This window comes from Nothoprocta perdicaria, unplaced genomic scaffold (assembly GCF_003342845.1).
Source record: "Nothoprocta perdicaria isolate Ctin4 unplaced genomic scaffold, notPer1 scaffold_16, whole genome shotgun sequence".
In the NCBI taxonomy this organism is placed as follows: Eukaryota; Metazoa; Chordata; class Aves; order Tinamiformes; family Tinamidae; genus Nothoprocta; species Nothoprocta perdicaria.
The window spans coordinates 404,619-430,338 of NW_020454760.1; the positions used below are offsets into that span (position 1 = coordinate 404,619).

The 25,720-nt window shown below is 36.0% G+C and overlaps 1 protein-coding gene across 1 annotated transcript in view; it reads right to left on the reverse strand.

Annotated features, from left to right (window-relative positions):
- ERC2 (ELKS/RAB6-interacting/CAST family member 2) overlaps nt 1-25,720 on the reverse strand; it is a 278,502-nt gene that overhangs the window by 185,812 nt on the left and 66,970 nt on the right. Inside the window, exons 4-6 of the mRNA XM_026035392.1 lie at nt 21,937-22,011; nt 16,280-16,435; nt 11,208-11,375 (exon numbers count right to left, since the gene is read on the reverse strand). Coding sequence (XP_025891177.1) covers nt 11,208-11,375; nt 16,280-16,435; nt 21,937-22,011 — 399 coding nt within the window. The remainder of the gene's footprint in view (nt 1-11,207; nt 11,376-16,279; nt 16,436-21,936; nt 22,012-25,720) is intronic.

The following is a 25,720-nucleotide window of genomic DNA, read 5'->3' on the forward strand; positions in this document are numbered from 1 at the left end:
GAGTTCCCTCCCAGCTGCTGCATTTGACATTTTAAATATTTTTTTTTATTTATTTTTAACTTTTGTTTTAGCTATTGCCACTGCATTTTAGACCCAAATGAAAYTATTATAGCCATGCAAGAATTCTTTCCTTAGATGAAAGAAAGCAGAAATAATGGGCCCCAAATCTCCAGTGGTTCCACCTACTGGCCAATCCCCACATGCAGGCAACTGCTGACACCTTTCAGGCAGTTCAAAAATGACCAGGTAAATGGAGAGTGGCTCTGAACTTCAAAGCACACCTGGCCTCTGCTTCTGTGCCTATGGGAAAGCTACCAAGTACCACATAGTAACCAGAGCTGGAAGCCAGGAAGCCCACAGCTATGCCCCGAATCTCTTGTTCATGAAGAGACAAAGTCGGGGGACAGCCATGGCTGCCACACTGAGCTAGGTTACCAGCACGGCTTCTTTGCATGTTCTGTTTGAGCACCTGCTCATCAAAACTGTTAGTTCTCTGTTTCCATAGAAGCAAGTAAAGAAAATACAAAAAAGGCAAGAAAAMCCAATAAACCTTCAGCTAAGGCAAMGTTTTGAAACGAATACCCTGCTCCTCAAATCATAAAAACAGCATCAGCCTTAAAGGAGGAAGATGAGATAGATCATTAAAACCATTTTCCTAATCCTTCATGGTCAAAACTTGACACAAAGCTATTTGCTGAATAGGTGCATTCTCTTTCACCGATGGACTTTTATGTGCTTGTCCCTGGCACTTGTGAGACCACATCTGGGGGTCAGTGACCAGTCTGGGTTCCCCACAACAACATAAACACTGAAAAACTGAATACATGAGATCAGCACAGAGCACTAGGCTGGTCAGAGGACTGGAGCACATGACGTATAGGAGAGGCTGACACCTGGCTTTGCACGTGCTGAAGAGAAGATCAAAGGGAGAAAGTTAGAAGGCCCCATCACCTCAGCTTATTCAAGTTTCCCACCTCTTTAGAAAGCATTACAGACATGGAGCCTACAAAATGAGACTTTTCCAGCAACTGCAAAACAGAAACACTAAAAGCAAACAAACAAACAAAAAGAAACCCTGAAGAATTATCTGACTCAGCTTATTTCAGATTAAACTATCAGAAACATGTCCAAAGAAAGTTTTCCTGACAAACATGACAGCTTTTCTATGGGCTTAAGCACCCAGAGACACTGCAAAAGTTAAAAGAAAACACAAGGGAATCTCTGGTTATAGAGGCATCTCTAATACTTTTTTTAATTCTCATAGAATGAACATGTGATAATGAAACCAACAAAAAATTCTATAAAACCTGCAGATACCACAGAAATCTTCTAGAGGAAGAAAAAAAAAGAAAAAAAAAAAGCCAAAAGCCAAAGAGGATATATGTTCAGTTTATGTTTAAAATGTTTAAATCATCAGACAGTTCAAGAAACAGCCACAAAATTTSAAAGTCAATGAAGCTCAATCAACCATCGACTTGAACAAGGGGAAAAATGGGGCAATCTGTCCTTCATCGTGGCATCATGCTATATTCAAAGCCACTTTTATTGCCACTTTTGTGCTTTGCTAGCTAGTTATATGCATGTTTTTTCTTTTTGTCGATTAATATATTTTTATTGAATTAATTTCTAATATTTTTAGAAAAGGAGTCACACTGTAATAATGAATCAAAACAAAAAAAGATTGCAAAGCCTGAAAYCCACTCATAAGTTCAGCTGCAGGACTGGGCAATAGCAGCAAGTCACCAGTGCCAACGAGCCTGGGTCTGGTCTGGCAAAGATTTTGTGCCTGATTGAAACTTGGCTTATTGGATCCAACCRGACTTCCCTAAACCAGAGGGCAGGTTGGCCACACATGCGCCCGTCTCTTTCTGTGGCCTGGCACTCTGCAGGATAAGCTTCATTATGGTTATGCTTAGGAAAACGACGCTCAATTGTTTCCAGTCTATTGCAAGCATAAACCTAYAAGCCGTATTAAATATGTTCTCTGGTATTTACCACAGCTTTTATGAAATCATGCAYTGAAATCCTAAAATGGAATAAAATAAAGGCAACATCTCTATTTTTTGCAATTTTTGGCAGCATTTCAAAATAAACAAGGAAGCAGACTAATCTTGACATTGAAAGGTCAGCCAGAACCTTATTTACAGGAAAATACAGCTAATTTTAAAAAATCGAGTATCCACTTGCAAAAATAAAGTGATTCTGTAATGTATCATCATCTATGACTCTAGAAAGACTAAACAGCTGATCAATGAAATACCACGCTAAATCTATTGATCTATTAATGAAAAAAATGAAATTTTACCCAGCCAAATGCATAATATCAAATATTACATTTACCTTCAGAATGRGCTAAATGAATCAAAGCAAAATATCACATTATTGTAACTCAAATAAATGAATCTGCCCAGCTGCTGATAGGAATTAAGTAGCTTATAAACTACTTCTACATCTAGGTGTTTATATGGCCCAGTTTAAAAACTGAAAAAGCCTCTTTCACTTGAACAGAAAACAAAGAATGGATGCCATAAAACTGGAATTTCATGAAGCTCACAACACCAGTAAGCTGAAGAAAACACAACTACTGCTGCCTCTTTGCTGAAAAAACATCTTTAAATACATTTTGCATACAACAGTGACAAGTATTTCAGAAGTTCTTGCAGTCTGCATTACTCGATGACTTGTAAGTGTGACATATTCTAGAGAAAGGGAAAATGTTATGTAATTACATTATGCTATTGCTTGGTACAATGTAAGTTTTCAGCTTCTGCTTTTCATCCTAGTCAATCTTATTTAGAGGTTCCCTAAGAATTAGCAGAGTGGTGCTAATCACCTGTGAAACTGTTGCTCTTTCACTAACTTACTTTCACTTTGCACTGTTATCGAGGACTAGAGATTTCTTTCCTTCTAAAAGATTTTTTTTTTTTTTTGACTGAAACCCAAATTATAAGGAAAATATTCAGAATCCTACCAAATAGAAAAAATAAAAATCAAAAAGTCCTCTGTGGTCTATGGTCAACGGCAGCCTCTCTCAAGAGGCTGTGGAACACAAAACTGCCCTATTTCACACAGGACACATCTCCTCCTTTATTAGTCTCTGCCTTTMCTGAGAGCATAGTTTTTCCTCTGCAGAGGTAGAGGACAGGCTGAGAATATATCTTGGCTTGATTAAATAAAAATATTTTGGTGTTAACTACAAAAAGAACACATATATCAAATATCTTCACTTAAAAAGAATGTCCTCAGACTGAATCAATGACAAAAACAAATAAAAAGAATACAACTTGCTGTGTTCAGCTTTAGCTCTACCAGGGAGGCTGAACTGCCCCACATTAAACCCAGAATTACATTCTTACCCAYCAATATAAAACACAAACCCAGAACACAAACCCAGATAGAGACTAGAAGTAAAAGTCTACATGCTGCCTACCTCGGCATAGGAACCTGCAATCCAGGTGTTCAGGCAGGCGTAGCAGACACAAACCATTGCCATGCACTGCTGGGTTGCCCTGTCTCCTTTTGAGGCACTAGAGCTGCTTGGCTTTGCCCTTAAAACCCTACTCATGAGGCCAGGGATCCTCACGTCCCTTCAGTCAGCCGGCTTAATAACTCACTGTCCTTGAAACAGCTCTAGTCCTTTCTCGTTATGGTTGTCCCCAAAACACTTAAAAGCTCCCTGCAATGGTATGCAAGGCCAATTCAGTAACTTCATCAAATTATCATAATTGTAACATCTACAGTTGTTTTGTGTTGCACCCATCTGGTGAAATTTCAACACTSTTGAATAGGATTTTTCTTTGCACACTTTGTGTACTGTGCCAGGAAACTAGGATCCTAACTGGAAACTTCAGACTCTGTTACAATATAATAATAATTAAAGAATAAAAAGAATCATTTCAGAAGCAATCATATCAAGGTGACAGTGATCCTCTCAAAATCTCTCCAGGTTTTGAACAATACTTAAATTTCTCTATCAATTTCCATCCAATRGAATGAAGCTTAATTGAAGCTTTATTTTAGCTTAGCACAGTAACTTTTGCTCCACTAAAAAATTCATTAAATCTAATTGAATATTGCTTAAAATGGCAATAAGGTAATCTTCTGTAAAACTAAAAATTGGGGGAAAAGGAAACAGTTATTTATCATTTTAATTGAAAGAAATGGATAAAAATGAGGAGTGTTTTGACAGTAAAATAAATCTAATGTTTATAAAACTATTTCTTCAAACAACTTGCATAAAATCTTTACACATTCRGTATACAGATCTTATCTTTGCTCTTCTTTCATCTTTTCTCTTTTCATCTGTGTTTTCCTGCCTCTGAGCAGTATTTTCTACAGCTCCCACAAACGGAGCACCCTTCCAGTCATTTTTTCCTCAGGGAACAGTTCAATTTCAAATTTTTATAAAAAAAAAATATATACTGTTGCAAATAAAATGGATAATGTTCAAAGCTATTATCAAGAACACAATCAACCTGAAAAAAATCAATCTTCCTGAGGAAGAATGGATGCTAGTATACAACTCATACAAAGCAGAAAATACACTTCTTTTGGGGAAACATAACCTGTATTTATGCATATGTATGCATATATGTTTTTGTCCATCTTCATCCATACATCCTCCATTCATGCATCAATAATAATAGATTTTGAATAAATCTATTGCTATTACTAGAATACTTCAAGAAACAAGAGGCACTTGGTTAAGAATGATGTAATTGCAATGATCTGTAGAAATGGCAAAGTATTCTTTTTGGTGGCTACACTGAAAGCAAATTTTATTTATCTTAGCATGTTGACCATTTTAAAAGGAGTCAAAAAAACTAAAAATCAAGCAATTTTTTCCTAGTGCTTTCACAAGCAGATTCCTTCCAAGTTAAAACACTACTTTTCACATACAAAAATGATAATTTCAGGAGTGCTGCCTGTTTAATATGACCTGCCATATTCACAGTGTTTTGATTTCCTGTTTGAATACATTAGCTTGAGATGATTTGGGGAAGGAGACAATGAATAACCATAATCTGAGAATGTGACGTTTTCTGCTCGCAATAGTACTTATGCAACCAGAAGCAAGCAAGCTTGCAACCAGAAGCAAACAATTTACTGATATAATTTGATATTGTCATATCTACCGGAAATTGGTCTAAGTAGTCTGCACAAATAGTAGAAGACTACCGGAAATTGGTCTAAGTAGTCTGCACAAATAGTAGAAGACTGCCCTGAATTTGATAAAGAAAGTGATGTGTCCATGCATTCAAGGTGCAAGATATCATTGATATCCCCCATCTTGAGAGATATTTTTGTCAGGTAACATCAGAACATTACCCAGTACAATGGTATACAGGAATTATTCTACACACGTATAGGATGGTTGCCTTATCGTTATTCCATTCAGCCACATCTCCTTGGAGGAAACAACCAACCACTCTAGAAACTTGGTGAGCAGGCAGCTGACGGAAAGGCCCATGGAACAGCCACTGAGCAAGGCAGAGGATTGGTAGAGTGGAGAGCCACTGTTCCTCTCCCAGGTCTTTAGCTGTCAATGGGACCAACCAGGAGTCAAAACCACATGAAAAGGGAAGCAGGTGGCATATTCCATACTCAAGAYAAAACCTGGCCCGAACCATGCATGACACTGTCGAGAAAGCTGTGACTTAAGTCGCTGTGCATTGATCAGTCTTCGAGCAGCTACTAATGAGAAGCCTAATGCAAAAGCATCCTTACTTAGCCTCTCTCTTTCCTCCTCAAGAGTAGGTGGTACAAAGGCCTCCACAATGCTGCTCATTTCCTTTTGATTTTATTTACTTATATATTTTTGTTTGTTTGTTTTCTTTTCTTTAAACAGTGGGTGATCTGTCCTTTGCATGCAAAGGAAAATTGCAGAACAATCCACTGGCAAGACAGCAAAGAGACCACACTGGAATATCTGTCTCTGCCTAATTTTAAACAAGAAAATCCCAAAGAAAAAGAAAAATACAATTTTAAAGTAAATGCTAGCCTAGAAAAATACAAATGTCAGTGAAAAATAACTTTAGCTATATCGTTATTATTGTACAATCAAAAGCAGATTTACATTTCAAAAGATATTCAATATCAACATTGTAATAGAAAGTAAAATAAAGGGTTTGTGGTTTTGTTCCAATTATTCTGTGCAGTCTGCTTTTATTTGTTCTTCGCGTAGACAAAGAACTGCCAAGATGTCAATGATTTTACAGCCCTTCTCTATAAACAGATTTGTTTAAAAGTAAACCAGTTTGCAATAAATATCTAACAAAATCACCTTTCCCTTCATTTTTATTAGGTTTTCAATATTAATACAAGCCTATCCAACAACTTAATATTCAGCTGCAGTATTGATTTATCTTTCTAATCCATTAATTTCATTGACAGAACCATGCTCATAATCTGCAAAATTTCTTTTGTAGACATCTCTGCATTTCACAGTTCATTAACATTCAAACAGCACAAAATCACAGTGTGCTATCCAATGCAAAGCTGGAGAAACTAATAAAGTGCTAAAATGCTGGAATTTCTTATGAAGTGAATGTTTTGCTCCACTGAGTTACCCAGCCAAAATGAATGTTATTTGCATCAATCTCTCTGTTTTTTTCTGTTGGTAGAAGCAGTAGTTAGAGTGCTGCCAGTGCTGCTGGAATGTGCTAATATAATCTAAAACTGCATCACTATTTGAAGTACATACATTATTCAAATTAGTCCTTTTTTTTTTTTTTTTTTTTTTAGTAATCAGTAAGGATTATTTGTGGTGTTTAATTTCTTTCTCACGTAAGGGCAAGCATGAGGTTTCGTTTGAAAAGTAAATATATTGCTTTTTCATAAGAAAAATCTTAGTCTGCTATTCTTCCTTTTTACAGTATCTCTAAAGAGTACAGTGACATTTTCCTTGTTCTGTAGCTGAAGTGGCCTGACCTTGTCTCATTTTTATCTGTCATCAGGGTTTTCACATCATTAACAAAGAATTAAAACAAAGACTGCATTCTTTAAGGTAGGAAAAGCTTGCATAGTTTGGCACTTAGGAAGGGTATATATACACCCTTAAAATGTAACAAAATGAAATGCACATAGCAGGGGYGACAAACCTCCTAAGAACTGGCTCCAAACATTTTTCCTACCAGTAATGAACTATTTTCAGACCTCCCAATTCTGGCCACCATGATAGTTACTGCTTTATAGGATTAAATCTTTGTGTTTCAACTGTCAGCAAAAAAATCAAATGATAGTTTTTTAAGTCAAATAAACCTATAAAATAAGAAACTACAAGACATCAGAAACCGGAAGAAATGCACATCATGCTAAAATCTGTGCTCAACTTACGTGCTGTTGTTTTTATCTCACAAGCTACGGCAAAGTACTATTACATTTGAAATCTGATCCGATTACCATTATTTAAAGAAAATGAATTACACTCAAAAATATCCCCTTGTTTCTGATGATCTATTATAATTCTCCACCACATGTAAATTAACTATCTTAACACTAGATACACTAGCTAGTTAAGCTTATCAATAGTAGCCAAAATTCTACAAAGATTAAGCAAATCATCATCATGACTCTAGTTACACTTCRTTTCTGATCATTGAAACAAGCTGTAAGAATGAGTTCAATTATGATTAAAGTAGTAAAATTTCTGGTCTAATTTTGCTGAGACATCATCAAAAGACAAGACTTGGAATGACAGATAGATAGACTAGACAAGATACCTTTTTTCTAATAACAAAATTTGATAGAAGTCATCAATAAACAAAGTGAATCTAGTGAACTTCCAGGGATAATGGAACCAGAAGAAATGATAAGAAATGTCAACAGATTACTTCTAGGCTTCATACCTTATTAGACTTGTCACACAAGAAACATAGAGGAATATTAAGCAGAATCACCTCTGGTTGCATAATATGCAGCTGCTGGCTCAAAAAGACATCTGAAGATAGTCTGCAGAGTTGTTATTATAAAGCTAAATAATTATAAAAGGCTTATGAAGTAACTGAGATGCTGCTGTTGAGGACCTATTTTATTAGAGGATTTACTTACAACATGGTGATTATAAAATAATGACATTGATGCAAAAAGTTGACACTGCAACTATCCAAACCTTACTCAGCTCATGATTAGAGTTGGCTTTTGATGGTTACACCTCACCTCCAGAGAGCAGCYCTTCAAGCTCTGTTATGAGCATGGTTTTAGGACAGCATAAAATTTTTCAGCAACAACTAACAAAATCTACCTATTCTGCAAAAATAAGACTTGAATATCCAGAAAGAGAATGGTTTAATACAGTCCAAGATGGTATTAACTCTACTCATCTGGGAACTTCCAACAATAGCTTGTACAATGCAAAATTCCTTCCATAATGATTTCCACCTGCTGGAGATTTGCCATTTGCCCTGCATCTCCCTGCAGCTGCTTCCCCATCTGCTGCTGCAAGCCATTGCCCTCCTTTTAGAYGGGACCTGAGGCCTGGAAATAGAAGATTTGGGTTCACTAAGCAGACAAAATTTTTGATCAATTCCAGGTTGCAAAAAACCACACCTGCTATGTCTACATTCAACTAGATTCCTCCTACAGAACACCAGGAATTAGGTTAGCTTTAAACTCAAGCCCCAGAGAGCTTAGCTGGCAAAGAAATAATTTTATTCCTCATCTATTTGCACTAGCAGGCCACAAGCCTCATCACCATGTAAATGACATTTTATTTTTCATGTGTTCATAAAGACGGGTCTTGTCTTTAATCCCCAAAAGTGAGCAATAACTTCAGAAATTAGCCAGGAAACTAATGGTCAGGAAACTAATAATAGTTATATCGCTAATTTTAATATGTTGCCTTCTTGAAGCTCCTGTTAAGACGGTGGGGTTTTTTCTGTTTGTTTGGTTTTGGGGTTGTGGGTTTTTTTTTTTTTTTTTTTTTTTTTTTTTTTTTTTTTTTTAGTATTGTAACTGAGATCTTGGCAAAGTTCCAGGTATTGGTAGCAATTATAGCAAATCTTTGGCACTTTAATGTGTGTTTTTTTTTGTTTTGTTTTTGCTTTTTTTTTTTTTTTTTTTGGTTTAAATGTTGATAAGCAACCAGGAATCTGCCTACAGGAGTAGATGCAATCCTCTCAAATTCCACCTGCTGTCCAGCTTTTGAGATGCTCACCAGACCAGCATATTTCTCCAGGACACCCAAAGCTCAGCAGGATAGCTCTCAGAAAGCTGCATAACCAGTCTGGAATTATCATGTCTGTAAAGGGGAAACTCTTCTTGTAATCCCTTTTAACCAGGAAAGCTCCCTAGCATTCAACAGAGTGGTAAGGAACGTGCCAAAACCCTGAGGGCATTGAAACTACGTAATAATAACATTGCATCATTAGGTCACGCATGTCAGCCTTGAAGAATCTTTATTTTATAGTCTGTGAAATTGCTTGGACACAGATCTGTCACTCTTTTCTTATGCTTGCTACAGAAACTAAATATTCTTCCACAATAGTTTATTACAAATCCTATGTTTTGTTATATTAGAGTATTTCTTATGGATAGCTGAAGGCATCTGTAAGACTATCCCAGGAAACAAGTCCAGGTAGCTCAAGTATTTTTTAAAGAGCCCCTGATTCCTTCATATGACTGATTCAAATTTGCTTAGATAGACACCAACAGCTCTTCCTTTCTTCAGTTCACAGAGGATGAATTCCCTTCATCTTAAGGATAAAAATACCTCTTCCTTCCTATATACTTACTTCCTACATAACCTAAACCAGAAATTCTCATTTAGTTATTTCTGCATGAAGTTCAATAACTTGCTCAATAAAGCTTGATTTATCTAAAGTAAATCTAACAAAAGGGCAAGCAGTTTTGATTTGAAGACTTCCAGGGTTATTAAATCCTCCATTTCCCTTCCTACTGTGTCCATAATCAACCACCCTCCCTAAGATGGAACTTTATAAAAATTTTTATTATTGCACATACAAAGTTTCAAAACAATTTAGAGTAGTATTGTGTCACAATCATGTTGGCTCCTTACCTGCCATTAACACATGAATCCTTTAACAGTGTTCTCCTAAAAAGAAGGATCTTTTTTTCTGTGCTTTACTGTACATATCTTTCACTAATCCTACCTTTATGCCACTTTTGCTTCGTTGGTGTTAACGTTGTTGGTATTTTCACATTTGTAAGCTTTAAGATTCTCAAACTACTGGCACAAAATATCTTTTTTATTTCTTTTATCACAAATAATATGATATTAAGCTAAACAAAATAGGTTCCTTCACTGTCCTTATAGAGCATTCCTCACATCAAGCCAGCTCTTTGATTATTATCAGTCCAGTCTTTCACTTTGTTTCCCCAAGACRTTAACAATTTGTAGATGCAACACAACTGACTGTCTCCTGCATACCAATGGAATGTTACAGCCAAGGTTTTGTACAAATTGGGCACAAGAGGAATGGAATAGCTGTCAGAGGCCAACTGATATCCGCACATCAGAGCTGCRCAATCCCAGCAAACCATCATCATCAAAAGCACATCAAAAGCAGATCCAGTGCARATCCAGTTGACTCCATGGCAGTCAACTCTTCTTACCACTGTCCACCTGCCAGCAATAAATATTTTACTGCCTTGAATATGCACCAAGTCAAAAAAGATTAGGAAATCAAATTATTGGAGAGCCACTGGAATTCATCACAATGCTCAGCATCATGACAGGTAATATAAACTTTACAAAACAGACACGCACAGCCAAAGATTTAGAATATGTAATCTTTGTTAATCAAAAGCTAGACTGCTAGACTGGAATCTGCCAAAGTTGTTGATTTTTTTAGCCTTGTCTTTATTATGATTTTGTATTGTATACTTATCCTGGCTGGCCAGTCAGTCCTCTAGACAGAAATTGAAAATCCCAAGATTTCATCTGTATCTTCTTAATGTACAAGAGGATAAGATATGCAGCACTGAAGGACGTTCAGAATCTTAGAAATATTTTCTTTTATTGTTTCCACGAGAATGACAAGCCAAAGCTAACTGATTTTTTTCTCCCTAGAGTTTTGCTAGCTAGAAATTTGAAGTACACAGTAAGATTCCTATATAACTTAAGTATACAACTCTCTGAACAGAAACTGTGCATTACATTAGTACTACAACTGTTTTCTAAAAGTAAATCATCATAATACACACAACTGAACATATATACTGCATTTTATGATTAGAAAAGAATATACCTCTGTCTGAAGTATGGCAGCTCTCTGTTCTTTGGCAGTAAGTGACTCTTTAAGCACTTCAATGTGTTGCTTGCAATCTGAATTCTGATTGCTAAGGGTTTCAAGCTTAGTCTGTAAGGCAAGAAGTTCTGATTCTTTCTTTGAGAGTTCTTGTTTCAGTTGGTCAATCTGTAATGGTAAAAGAAAGGTCAGGTCATTAATTTCATTCCCAGTTCACGGTTACACAATATATGAATGGTAAGAATGACTGTAGAATGCAACTTCTGTAAAAGTTACATTTTCTGCAAAGTATGAAGGCCAATTAAGATTGACTTTCAACATCCCCACATTCCTTTGAGTTTCATATGATTTAAAGTGTCCTGCTTTAAGAACAACTGCTCCTGCTCTTCAAGCTGAAAGCAAACTCTTAAAGCCTAAAGCTATAAATTCACCATAGAACCCAGTTGAGTTCAGTGCTCTCAGAGCTGAACAAGTGGGTAGGACTGAAAATATACACAGGGAAAAGTTTTCCTATCCATATAAATTCAACACAATAGTCCACTTCTTCCAATAGAGTAATTCTCATGATTTAAGCTACAAGTTTTCAGGCGACTGATAAGGAAAAGCAGGCATCTTAAGGAGAGGGAAAACAGCATAGCAGAACTGTAACCACACTCTTCCTGCAAATTTGTTGCCGCTGTCCAGTCCACCCCCTTTAATCTTCTCTGACAGTTCATAAGAAATTCTCAGGTATTAGGAAACCCAAGCAAGAGAGATTTAAGAGAATTAAGGGAAAAGGAATTTTCTTATAACATTTAAGGGAAAATATTATAAGAAAATTCCAAGGACTGAAAGGTCTGTAAGATAATAAAGTAGTACCCTGAGGGAAAGAGCAGAAACTCATTGACTAAAAAGGAGCTTCTGAATTTTAGGTTCATCAGTAAATGTCACAGAATTGTGATCTTTCCACAGTGCAGGCAAGAGCATGATAGAATATTTGAAAATGTACAGCACTGGAGAATACACAGAACCATRCTAGAGGATACAGGATTAGCTGATACCTAAGTATACTTTTTAAAGTCTTTCTGTGAAATAAGACTGGTATTCAGATGAGTTCAGCTTTATCTCTTGAGGTTCTTTGAAATACAATAACTGGGATTGCGCTCAGTAAATTTCTAAATTCAGAGAAGCCATTCCTAGCTCATTGTTTGCAAGGTTTTCTTGATCACTGAAAGGCCTAGACATTTCCATTGAAAATTCAAATTTCAATTTTGCAATGACAAAGGACTACAGAAGAACTAAAAAAAACTCCTCTCATTTTGTCACTTCAGTTGTATCTCAACAGTAATTTGGGATACAAGAAATCAAGGAGAGCTATATATATGAGCTATGTATCCCCTGGGGAAAGAAAAAAAAATAAAATTCAGTGAGTTGATCTTACTTAACCAAATCCTAAATTTCCACAAATAAAAATACTTCTCAAATACAATAACGGATGGCACAATTACTGGAAATATTTACTGTTGATTAAACTGTTTCTTTTCTGTTCTACATTACAAGCATTTCTTACCTATTAAATAAAATAATGACAATAAAAAACCCACCTACAGTCCATATACACATCTCAATGTTGTTTCTCTTGATAAATCTCATCATGTATGCTTAGCTGCTAAAGATACTTGGTAGACATCCTGAGCTATTGTATATCACTAGAAGCTATACAGTCTCTAAAAGCAATCATCTCCATAGTAAGAAAATATAAAAATAAAGAAGGAACATATGAAAAAAACAGATGACAGGAAAATATAAAAAACTGCAGWAAAAAGACTGCTCAAGAAATTTTTCTCTTGAAAGCAAATCATCGTCTTCCACCCCTTGCCAGAACGTGTAAGCAAGTATGGAAACTGAGACCAAAATGAAAAAAACCTGTCTACAAGATATAAAGACAAAAACTAGATCCACAGCCGATCTGAATTACATCATGTTTCATACAAGAATCATGCGAACATCTCAGACACTTAATCTCTCCATCAAACTCTTGTTCCCCCCCCCCCTTTTTTCTTTTTTTCTCCTTTTGTGATACAACCCATATCCTCAGAAATAATCAGCCAAAAAACAGCTTTATTTTATTACAGGTATGATTTTTGTGTCTTAGAATCTGTTTATCAGGATGATGTTCTGGCTGTAAGATCCATAAATTACTAGGAGTTTAAGAACATGTGTTACAGCTCTCAGTTTTAAGAAAAAGGAAATATCTATGTTGAATAGCTATGGTTTTGGCTGGCTTATTATTAGAATAAATTATAATGATGAGAATGCACTGAAACTTCAATTAACAAAGTATTAAAAATGCTCAAGGCATAACAATAAGCCACAAATTCTTTTAAAGAAATATTCATACCTGGGTACACTGGCTTGTTAAAACTTCTGCATAAGCTAGCATTGCATGTAAAAGAGTAAATGCATTTTTTATGCATCACAGCAKATGTGCATACATTTTCCATTTGCTAATTCTTAAGTGATGTGGAAGCCAACACTAATGATTCAGTGAGATTTCCTGATCTCAGTAAAAAAGAATACAAAGTCAAGGCGGCAGCTGTTCTGTACTTTGTAAAAACTACAGCAAAGACAACCTACAAATATGGATATAAGTGCTGGAGTATCCAAGACCTTCTCATTATCTCACATATTTCATAAGAGTAATTTGTCTGTCACCACTTTTTCAACATTGTCCAATATGATCTYGTTTTACCTCTTTTGTTGAAAATCCTAATTACTTTATGTTCCTCCTAAATTTAATATTCTCTGTTACCTCCAGAATTTTCAGTTCCATTAGCCTTTTTTTTTTCATAACAAAACCTTACATGGTATTAAATAGGGTAACTGGAAAAAGGACAGATAAATAATAATAAAGAAATAATAATAAAGAAAATAATAAAGAAAGAGGCCTGCCCCATCTTCCTCATTCCTTCCCTTGAGGTATTTATACACACTGATCAGATACCCCCTCCAGCTTTCTCTTCTTCAGGCTGAACAGGCCCAGCTCCTTCGGCCTTTCCTCATAGGGCTGATGTTCCAGGCCCTTGATCATCCTCGTAGCCCTGTGCTGGTCTCTCTCCAGCAGCTCCACATCCCTCTTGCACTAGGGAGCCCAGAACTGGACACAATGCTCCAGATGTGGCCTCACCAGACCTTTCACTTGCTTTTGTTGAACTTCATGAGGTTTCRYACTGCCCATTTGTCCAGTCTGTCCAGATCCCTCTGGAGGGCAGYRCAGCCCTCTGGGGCACCAGCTACTCCTCCCAGTTTCATATCATCAGCAAACTCGCTGAGAGGGCACTCTGTTCCTTCATCCAGATCATTGATGAATAAATTGAACAGGACTGGGCCAAGAACTGATCCCTGGGGGATACTGCAAACTAGAGACCTCCAACTGGACTCAGCACCACTGATCACAACCCTCTGAGCTGTGTCATCCAGCCAATTCTCAATCCACCTCACCATCCACTCATSTATCCCACACTTCCTGAGTTTGCCCAAGAGGATTGCTGTGAGGGACGGTGTCAAAAGCCTTGCTTAAGTCCAGATASATGACATCCACCGCTCTCATCTACCCTGCCAGTCAGTCCATCATAGAAGGCTATCCATGTGGTAAGTGATAACTGGTTATTGAAGTGAGGGAATTAAGTGAAGGGCAAAGCAAGTGACAAGTTAAGTGGCGGCAGTTGAACAAAGCTCTCGACATGCTCTGACTCAACCCATACTTTAGAATCTACAGCCTATCTGGGGATTCTGCTGTCCATATCAGTCAAGGTCTAAAATGCTTGTCATCCACCAGCAAAGAAACGAGATAGTTCTTATCCTGCATCTTTGTTGTATAGGTTCCCCTAGAACTTTACCTAGGGTTCAAAAAGTTTCTCCTAATAAACACTAATTACAGAGAGCTTTTTACTCTCTATATATTTTACTAATTACAGTTTACTTAAGCCTAATCAATTCTCAAGCATCATCTGCACTGTTGTTTATTGAGGTCAGGCTGAACTATCCTATGGTTTTCACACTCATTCCAGCAATGTGAGACCTCTAGTATGCAAAGAGCCACTTGAATTCTAGAGTGCCAAGCTGCAACTTAAAAATGTGAGCAGTAGATCAAAGACTTGATAAGACAAATTATTTTTAAAAAGGAATATGATCCTGTATGTTTTCCTCAGGCCCTTAATGAAAACATTCAAATCTCTATATTCAATAGTCATGAAAATTTGTTTTGACAACTCCAGTATTGTAAAAGTGATTAGAACTTTTTTCCCTTCAAACATACAGCAAGGGTAAACGTGGGAAAGACAAAAACTAARCGCTCTTTTTCTCTCTCATTTCTGTAAGTTTCATTCTCACATTACTTCAGATTCAAAGCTTTTATGGAAGGAATGAATATTATTTTTAAAAAATGAAGAAACCCTTCATAGCATTTTCGTATAATAAGTAATATCTACTATTGATTTTCATTTAACAGTTTAACTCCTTTTATTTAAATTAAAAACATTTATGCTGAGTTATATTTCAAGCATAAATGCATGATATTAAGAGCTTTATAGTTTTGTTCTACTGTTGGCCATCAACCAGGGTTTCTATTTATCAACAACCTCAGGTTCAAAACATCAACTATAAGAATATCTGTTTGCTGAGAGCTATATAAATATTTTCCATCTTGAAAAGTTGAGATGAATAGTAATAAAAGGATGATYTGCTGCAAAACTCCATTTTAAGGGGAAAGACTGGTAAAAGAAAAAAATTTCACCAGAATGTGACATTTATCAAGGATCAGAGGACTGGACCATGACAATGTCCCACTGCAGAGCCTCCCCATCACATCTTTCTATGTCACAAAAGCATCCTGGAGCTTTCTTAATGATACATTRTTCTTCTACAGATTTTTAATATCACATACTACAGATTTACAAGTAGCAAAAAGAGCTAATACTTGGCTTTTTTTTAGCTAAAGAGCTTCTTTGGTTGAAAAGGGTCTAGTTAAAACTTTTCTTTGTGTTATTCAAATTACGTTATTACCATTACATTATTTTATTAGTAGACTGTACCTTATTTTTCATGAACTTTGAGTGACTCTTGTAAACCTCTATTTGTTTGATTTCTTCTTCTCGGTCCTCTGTATTCAGAACTCCATTTGTCTTTAGCATCTGTATCTCATCTTCAAGATCTCTTATATTGCGCTCAAGYGAAGCTATTTTTGTATCCTAATTTATTAGGGAAAAAAAAGAGAGTACTGAAAACAATATGAAAAATGTAAAAGCACAACCAAAATATTTCTGTACTTGCATGGTACAAATGCAGATTGCACATACAACACCAAAAACCTAAAGTAATTCCATTGACAACACCTAGAAGAAATGCAAAATTCATACATCTTTCACCATCAAAAAGAAAAATGAAGTGTAATGCTATTTTCTATTGCATCATCCATACAGAACATCTTGTAGTCAAAAGTCCTCTTCAATCCTACATGTTTAGAAATGAAAGGAGAGGAAGATTTGTTATTTTCCATATATATGTGATAACAAACGAAATTTCTAAAAAYAGAGGCTAAGTTTAACCTAGAGAGGCTGGACTGTCAACACTGCAGAAGGACAGGCCACTCCATTATGTCACTAAAAGCTGAGGCGTTTTATTATGTTTTCAGTCTCTCCCAATATTACATCTTCTGTCTGCTGCTTGGTGGAAAAAAGTTCATCTCCTCATTTTTCCTTCACTAATTCAGATACATTACTAAGAGAGGATTTAACATTTTTTTATTATGAGTCATAAAATAAACAATATGTAGCCCATTTAACTCAACCACTAAAATTTCTACATCATGGACAATAGGTGCCATTGGCACCAGGAGACCATATCTAGCGTTACCTATTCTTGCCAGTCATTTGGAAACTGAGTATCCCTCTTCCGTAAGAGCCAGAAAGAGAAAGTGCATGTGATTATGCACTTCTCATACACATTTCTGTTTTAAAGAGCATTGCAAAATGACTTAATAGGATATCTGCTTTAGGCACTATTGGCAGACATTGAGTAAGAAATTGAAAATACTATGATTCAGCCACTGAGATAATCAGTTCAAGAACATGAAACAGCAGAATGGAATGAATCCATCAAAAATTACAGATCAGGGTGAAGTTCTTCCTGCACTGAGATAAAGGACAAAATACACTGATTCAGTAAGCTTAGGATATTACCTTAGAAAATTAACTCAGGAAAAAACACAAATTGAATTGACCGTTTTACAGGACAGGCTAAGCTAAGGTTTCTCTGGTTAACCATGATTCTGTTGTTGCTGCTGCTGTTTTTTTCTTTTTTGGAAATTAGTTTTAATTTCCTGAGCTATAAGAATATTCTAGTGCTACCTCTAAGCTGCCCAGAAGCAAAACCTGAACTCCTGCAGTACTTGCAGTACAAGAAAGTTTGGACTAATTCCACAAAGCATCTGAGATATTACTATTAAACAAAAAAGAAAATTTTATTTTTTTGATATTCAGCAACTGCTTTTACAAATCCACAAGGAACCAAAGCTGTGTAAAATTGAAATTTAATCACATTTCAACACGGTATTGTATCATTTCTGTAATATTTTAACTTTTATCCTTATAGTCAAAAATGTCTCAGACTGAGAGAAACATTCTTTTATTTCCTATATTAGCACAAATTAACACAGGTTTGTGAATGGAGAGATTTTAACTTKGAAATAGTTTACTTGGTTTCTTGTATAATAGCTGTTCTTAAATTAAATTATTCATATTCTGACATCCTAGCTTATAGTACCTGCAGATAAGGTAGAAAAGATGTAGAAGAGTGAAATACATAACTAGAATAAATTCTGGAAAATYCTTTGCTAAAGGAAGTTCTTAATCAGACCGCCGCATATTGTGATTACAACTATGTAACTACAACTAGTTTTTCTATCTCCAGAAAAGATGTCACTGTCAGCTTCTTATTAACTTGTTTTTGGACAGAAGTTGAAAACTGTAAAAATTTGGAAGACTAAAATCTCTTTTATCAGAACAACACTGATGACAGGACAGGAGAGAAGCTAGATATCACCTTCTCTTCAAAGGCTATTGAGGGAGCAAAGGAACTGTTCCTTTACTCAAGGATAAGACTTGCAATTCCGCAAGCACACTAGATGGGCTGCTGGCTTGCCCACGAAACCTGAAAACTCTCCTGTCCAGACAATAGCTGGAAAGTGAAGAAYGAAAGGGGTTAAAACACAAGATAGGCAGCCTGGAGCTCCCAGTGTGTACTGCCCTAGAGGAAGTTGGGTTTTCCTACAGGATAGACAGAAAACCAGAAGATAATTTTGCTTTCATTGAAAGTTTTGATAGAATAGGCACATTCCTTCAGCCATTTCCTTCAAAACCCTAAGACTTATCTACATCAGCAATGTTCTGACACACTAAGTGGGTCTGCATGGAATTATGAAGATTTCTTCACAGTAATATCAAGGAAGAGGCTTAGTGTTAGCTGGTACTAATAAATTCCTGAGTTCTTCAACAATGTGACATTTGTGCATTTTTTTCCAGTCAGTTAACAGACAGGTCCAGTCTGTTGAACTGGCATAAGATTATGGCTGGATCTGCACTGTAGATCAGGGTACTAACCTACCAATCGATCCCCCTTCCAAGAGTAGGCCAATAGCAGCAGCCAATGCTTCTTTTTCCTCAATGCCTCTACTCGAACAGCATCACAGACATTCTCTTCAGCATTCTAATGATTTTATCTGTCTGTGTTTCTCAGCAATAAGGAGTAACAAATTGTTATTCTTACATAATTTCAAATACTAGGTACATTCAACCAGATATCTGTGAAAGTTTTGCTTGTAGAACATCCAACAAACAGCAGCAGGTGTTGGTATTTCACATTCAATATCATTTRTACATAATAAACACACACCAGCAACAGAGCATACACTCTTTTTATGCATGACTCTTCATATTGTTACTTTAATATAGATATTAAAAGAGAAACACAAAAAATATTCCGGTTTATTTTAAAGACAAGARTATGTTAAGAGTCATGCAGCCTTGGCAGTAAGAGTAGGTTGCACTGCAAACACACATTCATGCTCTTCTAAAAGCAAGCCATACCTGAAATATCAAAGCTGGATCAATATACAGAGAAGGTTCTTTCTGCAAGCAACGTAAACCACAAATATTTTCATTCATTTTATAGTTTAGTATTTTAGAGACTTATTCTTGTTGCATTACTATATATATTCCAGGATTTCCACTAATATTCTACACTTAGGATAAGCTTTGTGTCAAATCAGTAGGCAACTCGTTTCCAGTGTTCACTTTCAAGTGACAGTCAAGAAAAAGCAGGACTGAAGAAAATAAGCAAGATTCTGCCCTAATCCTGGTCCTGAGGAATACTTCTTATTGAAAAGAATGGGTATCTATTTCCTTTTATTCTTTTTGATTATATTCATTACTACCAAGTAAACAACTTTCATAATTAAAGATACAAGTGATACCTCATCCGCCTACAAACAAACACAAAACGCTATTAATGGGTGCAACTGTAATTGAAGGAAAGGATTTCATTATACTGGCTTTATTTTATTCTTGAACAGCCATAGACCAGCATGAAAAAAAGTGGTATTTGATCATGCATATCCATAGTCATATACCTTAAATTTTGTTAAAACTAGGCTGACTTCTGGTAGAACCAAAGTCATAAAGTCACACTAATGCTGTTAAAAATACCCTCATTCCCTATTTTCCTGTGCAATTGCTACCAGTAGCTTCMAAAGAACAAGGGAGGACAGGAAAGGCTGGAAAGAACAAAAGCTTTTTAGGGCAAAAAATACATTGGGAAGATACGTTTGAGCTCAAAGGTGGGGGAAATCTGCAAATTTTACTCGATCAAAGGGCAGACAAATTGGAATAGGGAGACAGAAAGCATTCTGCGGTGGCAGGGAGTAGAAGCCAAYCAGAAGGATTGACCACGCAGAGGCAGAGCCTGCCAGAGCAGGGCAGGGGGCTCGCACCAAATCCTGATTTGAAGCCGGGGTGAAACAGGCTGGTGCAGCGGGGAGGAGCAGGCGCTGCTGGAGCCCCCCGGGCAGCTGGGGCCACGGCCACGCCTGCCCGTAGAAGCCCCTAGCCCTCTGCCTCCCTCTGCCCTCAGTGCCGCAGGGAAATTAGTGCTTCAGTGCTTGATCATTCAAAACAAATGTTCCCCATCTTTTCAGAACAAATGTTGTCTGCATTAAGACAATTTAAATTTACTTGCAAACATTCCAAAGCTGGAATTTGTAATAAAAAATGCTGTTTAATCGTGGGAATTTTAGCTACTTACATTTGAACAAGTTATTGCAAAAATACCTTGTTTTAAATTACATAGATTCCTGAACTAGAACAAATAAAGAAGTCTACGGGGAAATACACCAGAATACGGACGACTAAAGCTGATGCACCTCCTGCACTAGTCACACAACCCAAACTAATTATTATTCATTAAATACTCTATTTATGCAGTAGTACTGTTGTAGCTGCTGAACTATTTATTCATAATACCAGTCACTAGGAGAATGAGGCCTTTAATTTGCACTTCCTTTTAARATGATTGAAAGTGATCGTTTTTATCTTTCATTATTGTAGGAAGCTAGAAATATGTCATAATATTATATATAAAAAAGAAAAATTGGATTTTTGTTTTTAAATCAACTCCTATATTAAAGAAAAATTCCATTATCCTCATTTTACACACTGTATTTCCAGAAAGCTGCAGAGAGCCCAGCAATTTGTAGAGAGAAAGAAGAGGTTGTCAGGATATGAAAGTCAAATAAAAACTATCAGGAAGAAATAATATCTTTTTAAATGCTAGKATTTTACATCAAAAAATGAATACTATTCCCCTCATTGTGGAATAAGCAGTAAACTATAAACATAGACAAGAAAATCTGCCATTTGGGAAGCCACAGCAGAGAGTTCTGTGACCACTCACTTATGGCCTAGGTCTGACTTTGTTTATATAGATTAATCTCACTATAACGCTACCAATTTTGACAAGGCATTCTTATTTTATTAGTATTATATTCCAATATCAAGTATGTTGGACATCTTTTTATTTACAAATAAGTTCTAGCGCTTTTCTGTAGACCTCCTGCATTATTTCTTTATCAAAATATTTGAAAGCCCTTCCTGTGTATTATCTGAATGAGTGGCCCATCAGAGTTCGGTATAAACATCTGTGGACAGAAATTGGCAGTGAGCTTCTCAATTGCTTTCTAGATAGTAGCCCTTGAAGTTTGTCTGAAATACACAGCTGAGATGGTTCAACCCTGAGAAGCAAATGGCGTTTAGCTGTAAATCGAGGGGCTAGAACTCTTAACAGGCAGAGCTGGCCTCCTTTCTAACTACAATCATCCTCATGTCCTATACAGAAAGGAGCTACAGAAAAAAAAAAAAAAAAAAAAAAAAAAAAAAAAAAAANAAAAAAAAAAAAAAAACCAACCAACCAAACAAGAAATGCTCTTACTTTGTTTTGGTCCCCTTGTTATAAAGGATATTTTTAGAATTTAACCAATGATTTTTGAGTCAAGATGGGAGGAAAAAAAATGCTGACTATTCCTAGCTCCACAACAAAAAAGTTAAAAAGTAGAAGCAAGCACTTCATGCTTTAATATTCAAATTTTTAAAATGAGTTTCAATTAAAAAAAAATGTATAGAAAAACATGCAAAGACCATACCTTCATTTCAATAACTGTCTGAAGAGCTTTTGTCTTTGCTGGCTCAGGCTGTAGTTGGGTTCTTCTATGTAATTCCTGCGGAGGGACACGATAGAAATAAGCTTGGCGACTCATCTTGCCATTATTTTCTCTCATATGAATGTATCGCAGCAAATTAAAAGTCTGATGACTAGAAGCACACAACTCCAAATGCTACAGGTGCTTCCTTCTCTACTGTCCTGCGAGTATCACTGCAGTCCCTATCTTATATTACAGACAACTCTGCCAGCACATGCGCTATTTCTGAAACCACTATCAATAATTAATGTCAACTGTGACAAAGCCAGCAGTAATCCAACTACAGTGCTGCTGCTTCTGCCCAGACATCAAGTCATAATTTACTCAGTCATAATTTACTTATCCAAAAACTGCTAGGAGTCATTTAAAACCCCTTTCTGTAAGTTTCTTCTTTGTTTTTCCACTGATACCTGAAAYAAGCAATTTCAAGACATTTTATTTAAATTTGACATTTTAAGTACAATAATTAGATAGTGGGTTGATGCAGCACCCCCCACAGAATCTATCACAATTCAGCTTTCACAAGTGCACATTAGTTTTTCTGCAGCTGAAGACATAGGTAACAGAAAAATTGATTGCAATCATTAAATAAATATAATATGTAGAAGGCATTCAAGTCTCTCAGTCTTTAGGAAGAATAAAAGAATAAATACTAGTAGGAAAAAAAATAAAGTAAAAAGAAAAGTTTTCTTTTCATAAAACACTGAACCTGTATCTTATACTGAGGTATTTCAGTTTAAAAAAATGCTGGGGGGAGTGATATCTACTGTTCTACAGAGAACTGGCATGATTCATCATCATAATTTAAAAGTTTGATGAAGCTTCTACATMTCCCACAACCCGTCTAGGCAGTTTATTAGAAAGCAAAACCAAAAAGGGGCAGATTTAAACAAATTTGCCTCAAAAGCACATAGTYCCATTGCACAGGTCTTTCTCACTCTGCTACACCCAAATATATAGATCCACGTTTGACCTAACTACAAAAAACCTAGCGATTCCTGCTAGGCTGCAAAGCTGGACCGATTCACTGGAACAACACAGTGTACACATCTTCCAAATATGTTTCCCTCACATCAYCCTTACCAATTCAAAAAGAACATCATTTAAAATGGTAATACTGTCAAGGTCCTAATAGGTCTTTRTCTCACAGTCCTCTGAGTGAACAATGTACAGACACCCACAATCACAGTTATAATTAACAGGGTTGATGCACATTTCAYGTTTTATTCTGTTACCCTCAGTCTACCACAGCACATTCAGGATCTTATCTATTTGATAACATGCAGGCTTAAAATTCATAATATTTGTTGTTCGTCAACAAGCACAAGCATAGTGAAACCTGTTCTATAAAGACTAGACAGTAAAGCAATTCTGGATATGATGTTAAAATCAATAACCCAACATCTTTACAAAAAYATATCCAGGTTATTTTGCGGCTTCTGAATAAGAGGCAATTTCTGTATGTTTCATTTACGAACACAGTCTGCTTAATCTGCAACAACTAAAAGACTACATGAGAAGATGCCAATTTTGGCAATAACACATGTAATTTAAATTCTCCTGGAAAAGGAAAAGATTTATAATAAGCTTTTTCAAGCAAAGGTTGAAAAGACATACATTATATCTACTTTTTTTTTCCTCTGTTGTATTCTTAGTCCCACTACTCTGGCAGGGGAAGCAGCTCTGTGAGACAGTAACTCATGATCTCACAACGATCTATATTTACAGGTCAAAAAAATACTCCTACCATATTCAAAGTTAAATATTCTCCAAATCCTAGGTCTTGCAATCAAAAAATAATTTMATGCAAAAAGCAAATGATAAATGTAGCATGTGACATGACATAATATCAACACGTCTATCCAAAAATTGTCATGTTTGGCAAAATGCCATGCATTTTCAGTTAAAAAGAAAGCAGCTTTCCATAGCTGCCACGGAAAATCCTATATATGTTGAATTTGAGGTCTATGCTTACAAGCTAAGTATTCAAGATATGGTCAAATAACGGATAAACTTAGACCACCAAGTTCATACAAATCAGTTTGGTCTCATTTTTTAAACTGTGCTCATGCCAACATTTTGGACCATGACAAATTTCATTATTTTTACAGGGGCTAGCAGTGATACTCTAGTCCATGACTGAAGCTATCAAGAACCCTGGTAATATAAAATACATCATTATTATTATGAAGATGAAGAAGAAAGAATTATATGCAAAAGGCAGGACTATGTGTATTTTCCCCACTCCGCAGTTTCCATAAAGTGGATGCACAAAAATATAAACAGCTAAATACATTGTTAAAACAGACTATTTAGAAGTAGCCTATCAACAAATTTTTTTGCTAAAACCAAATTACTGTCTAGAAGCATCAGATAGGTGCAATCATTAAAATACATATGTAAAGTTAAGTAGACTTGTACGTTTAAATATATATCAAATATCTATGTGTATATATATGTTTAAAATTTCTCTTTAAGATTTGACAACAGTATTATAATTTTATATTGCACTTTTATTAAAACACAATACYCCAATGGTCCCTTGTCCTTGCTTTTTTGTTGTTATTTTTTGCACTTATAACTAATTATCCATACGACCAAAAAAAAAACCCAAACAAACAAACAAACAAAAAAAACACTTTGGAGAGATTTCTTCACCTGTATGGAGAAAACCACCAGATCTCAATCACCCTCTGATTGAGATTGCAGGCAACCAGAAGTGAAACAAGTACATTCACTAAGCAAACAGCTCAAGAAACAAGTGCATGTCATAGGTTTGTCATACAGTTCTCCTACGAAAGTCATGGAAAAATACTTGGCCAGTTATTCCACTATCTGATCAGCAAAAATTACAACTAATTCTAAGTCCAGACTTTGCTCCCCAAGGCCACATAAAGTGAGCTAGAATATAAACAGGATTCCATGCATTACCCAGGGAGACAAACCAGAGTTTCCACCCCCTTAGCCAAAGACGAATAGACTGCCACAGATGAGCGCTCCTAGATGTCTATCACAGCGCACAGCCTTGCCTCATATTGCTCTTCCTGTTTGCTTTATGAATCAAGCTGATGCTGGCTGACTTAAAAGCTTTTCTTCTCTATCACTGATGGTAAAAAGCAGCAGACTTTGAGATTCTGGAGAAGATCAGAAAATGACTCCCACTTTATTATTTTGTGTGGGTTTTCCTCCAATCAGATTCAAATGTTCAGAGATTCCTGTAAGACTGAAATGTTGAATTATGTTGTTCTATGTATGCTTTTTTCTTTTCTGGGGTGGGGGGCAGGGGGAAACTGATTTTAAGTGTAAAATTTTGGTATCACTTTATGTGCAAGACACACTATATTCATCGTTTTACTATCTCATGTCATCTGGAGAGTTTCGAATTTGCCTCAACTGCAAGAGATATCCCAATCACTTTCTGAAGTCATTATAGCCTAAAGAAACCAGATTTTTAATCTATTACATCATCTTTGGAGTGATACTGCTTGTCTTTCTAATTTCTTTTATTTAAAAGAACTGGAAGCCTTTTTTTTTTTTTTTAAAGAAAAAAGCATATTAAACTATAGTTTCTTTTAGACTAATCCGTATTTAATGGAATGCTTTATACTTATTTCCATGGTAGAGCACTTGTGTTATCAACCATTAAGATCCACACTACCAATCTCTCAGTAGTTAGTTAAATTATACCTTCATTATATACAATATCTGTATCACTGCAATCACTAGT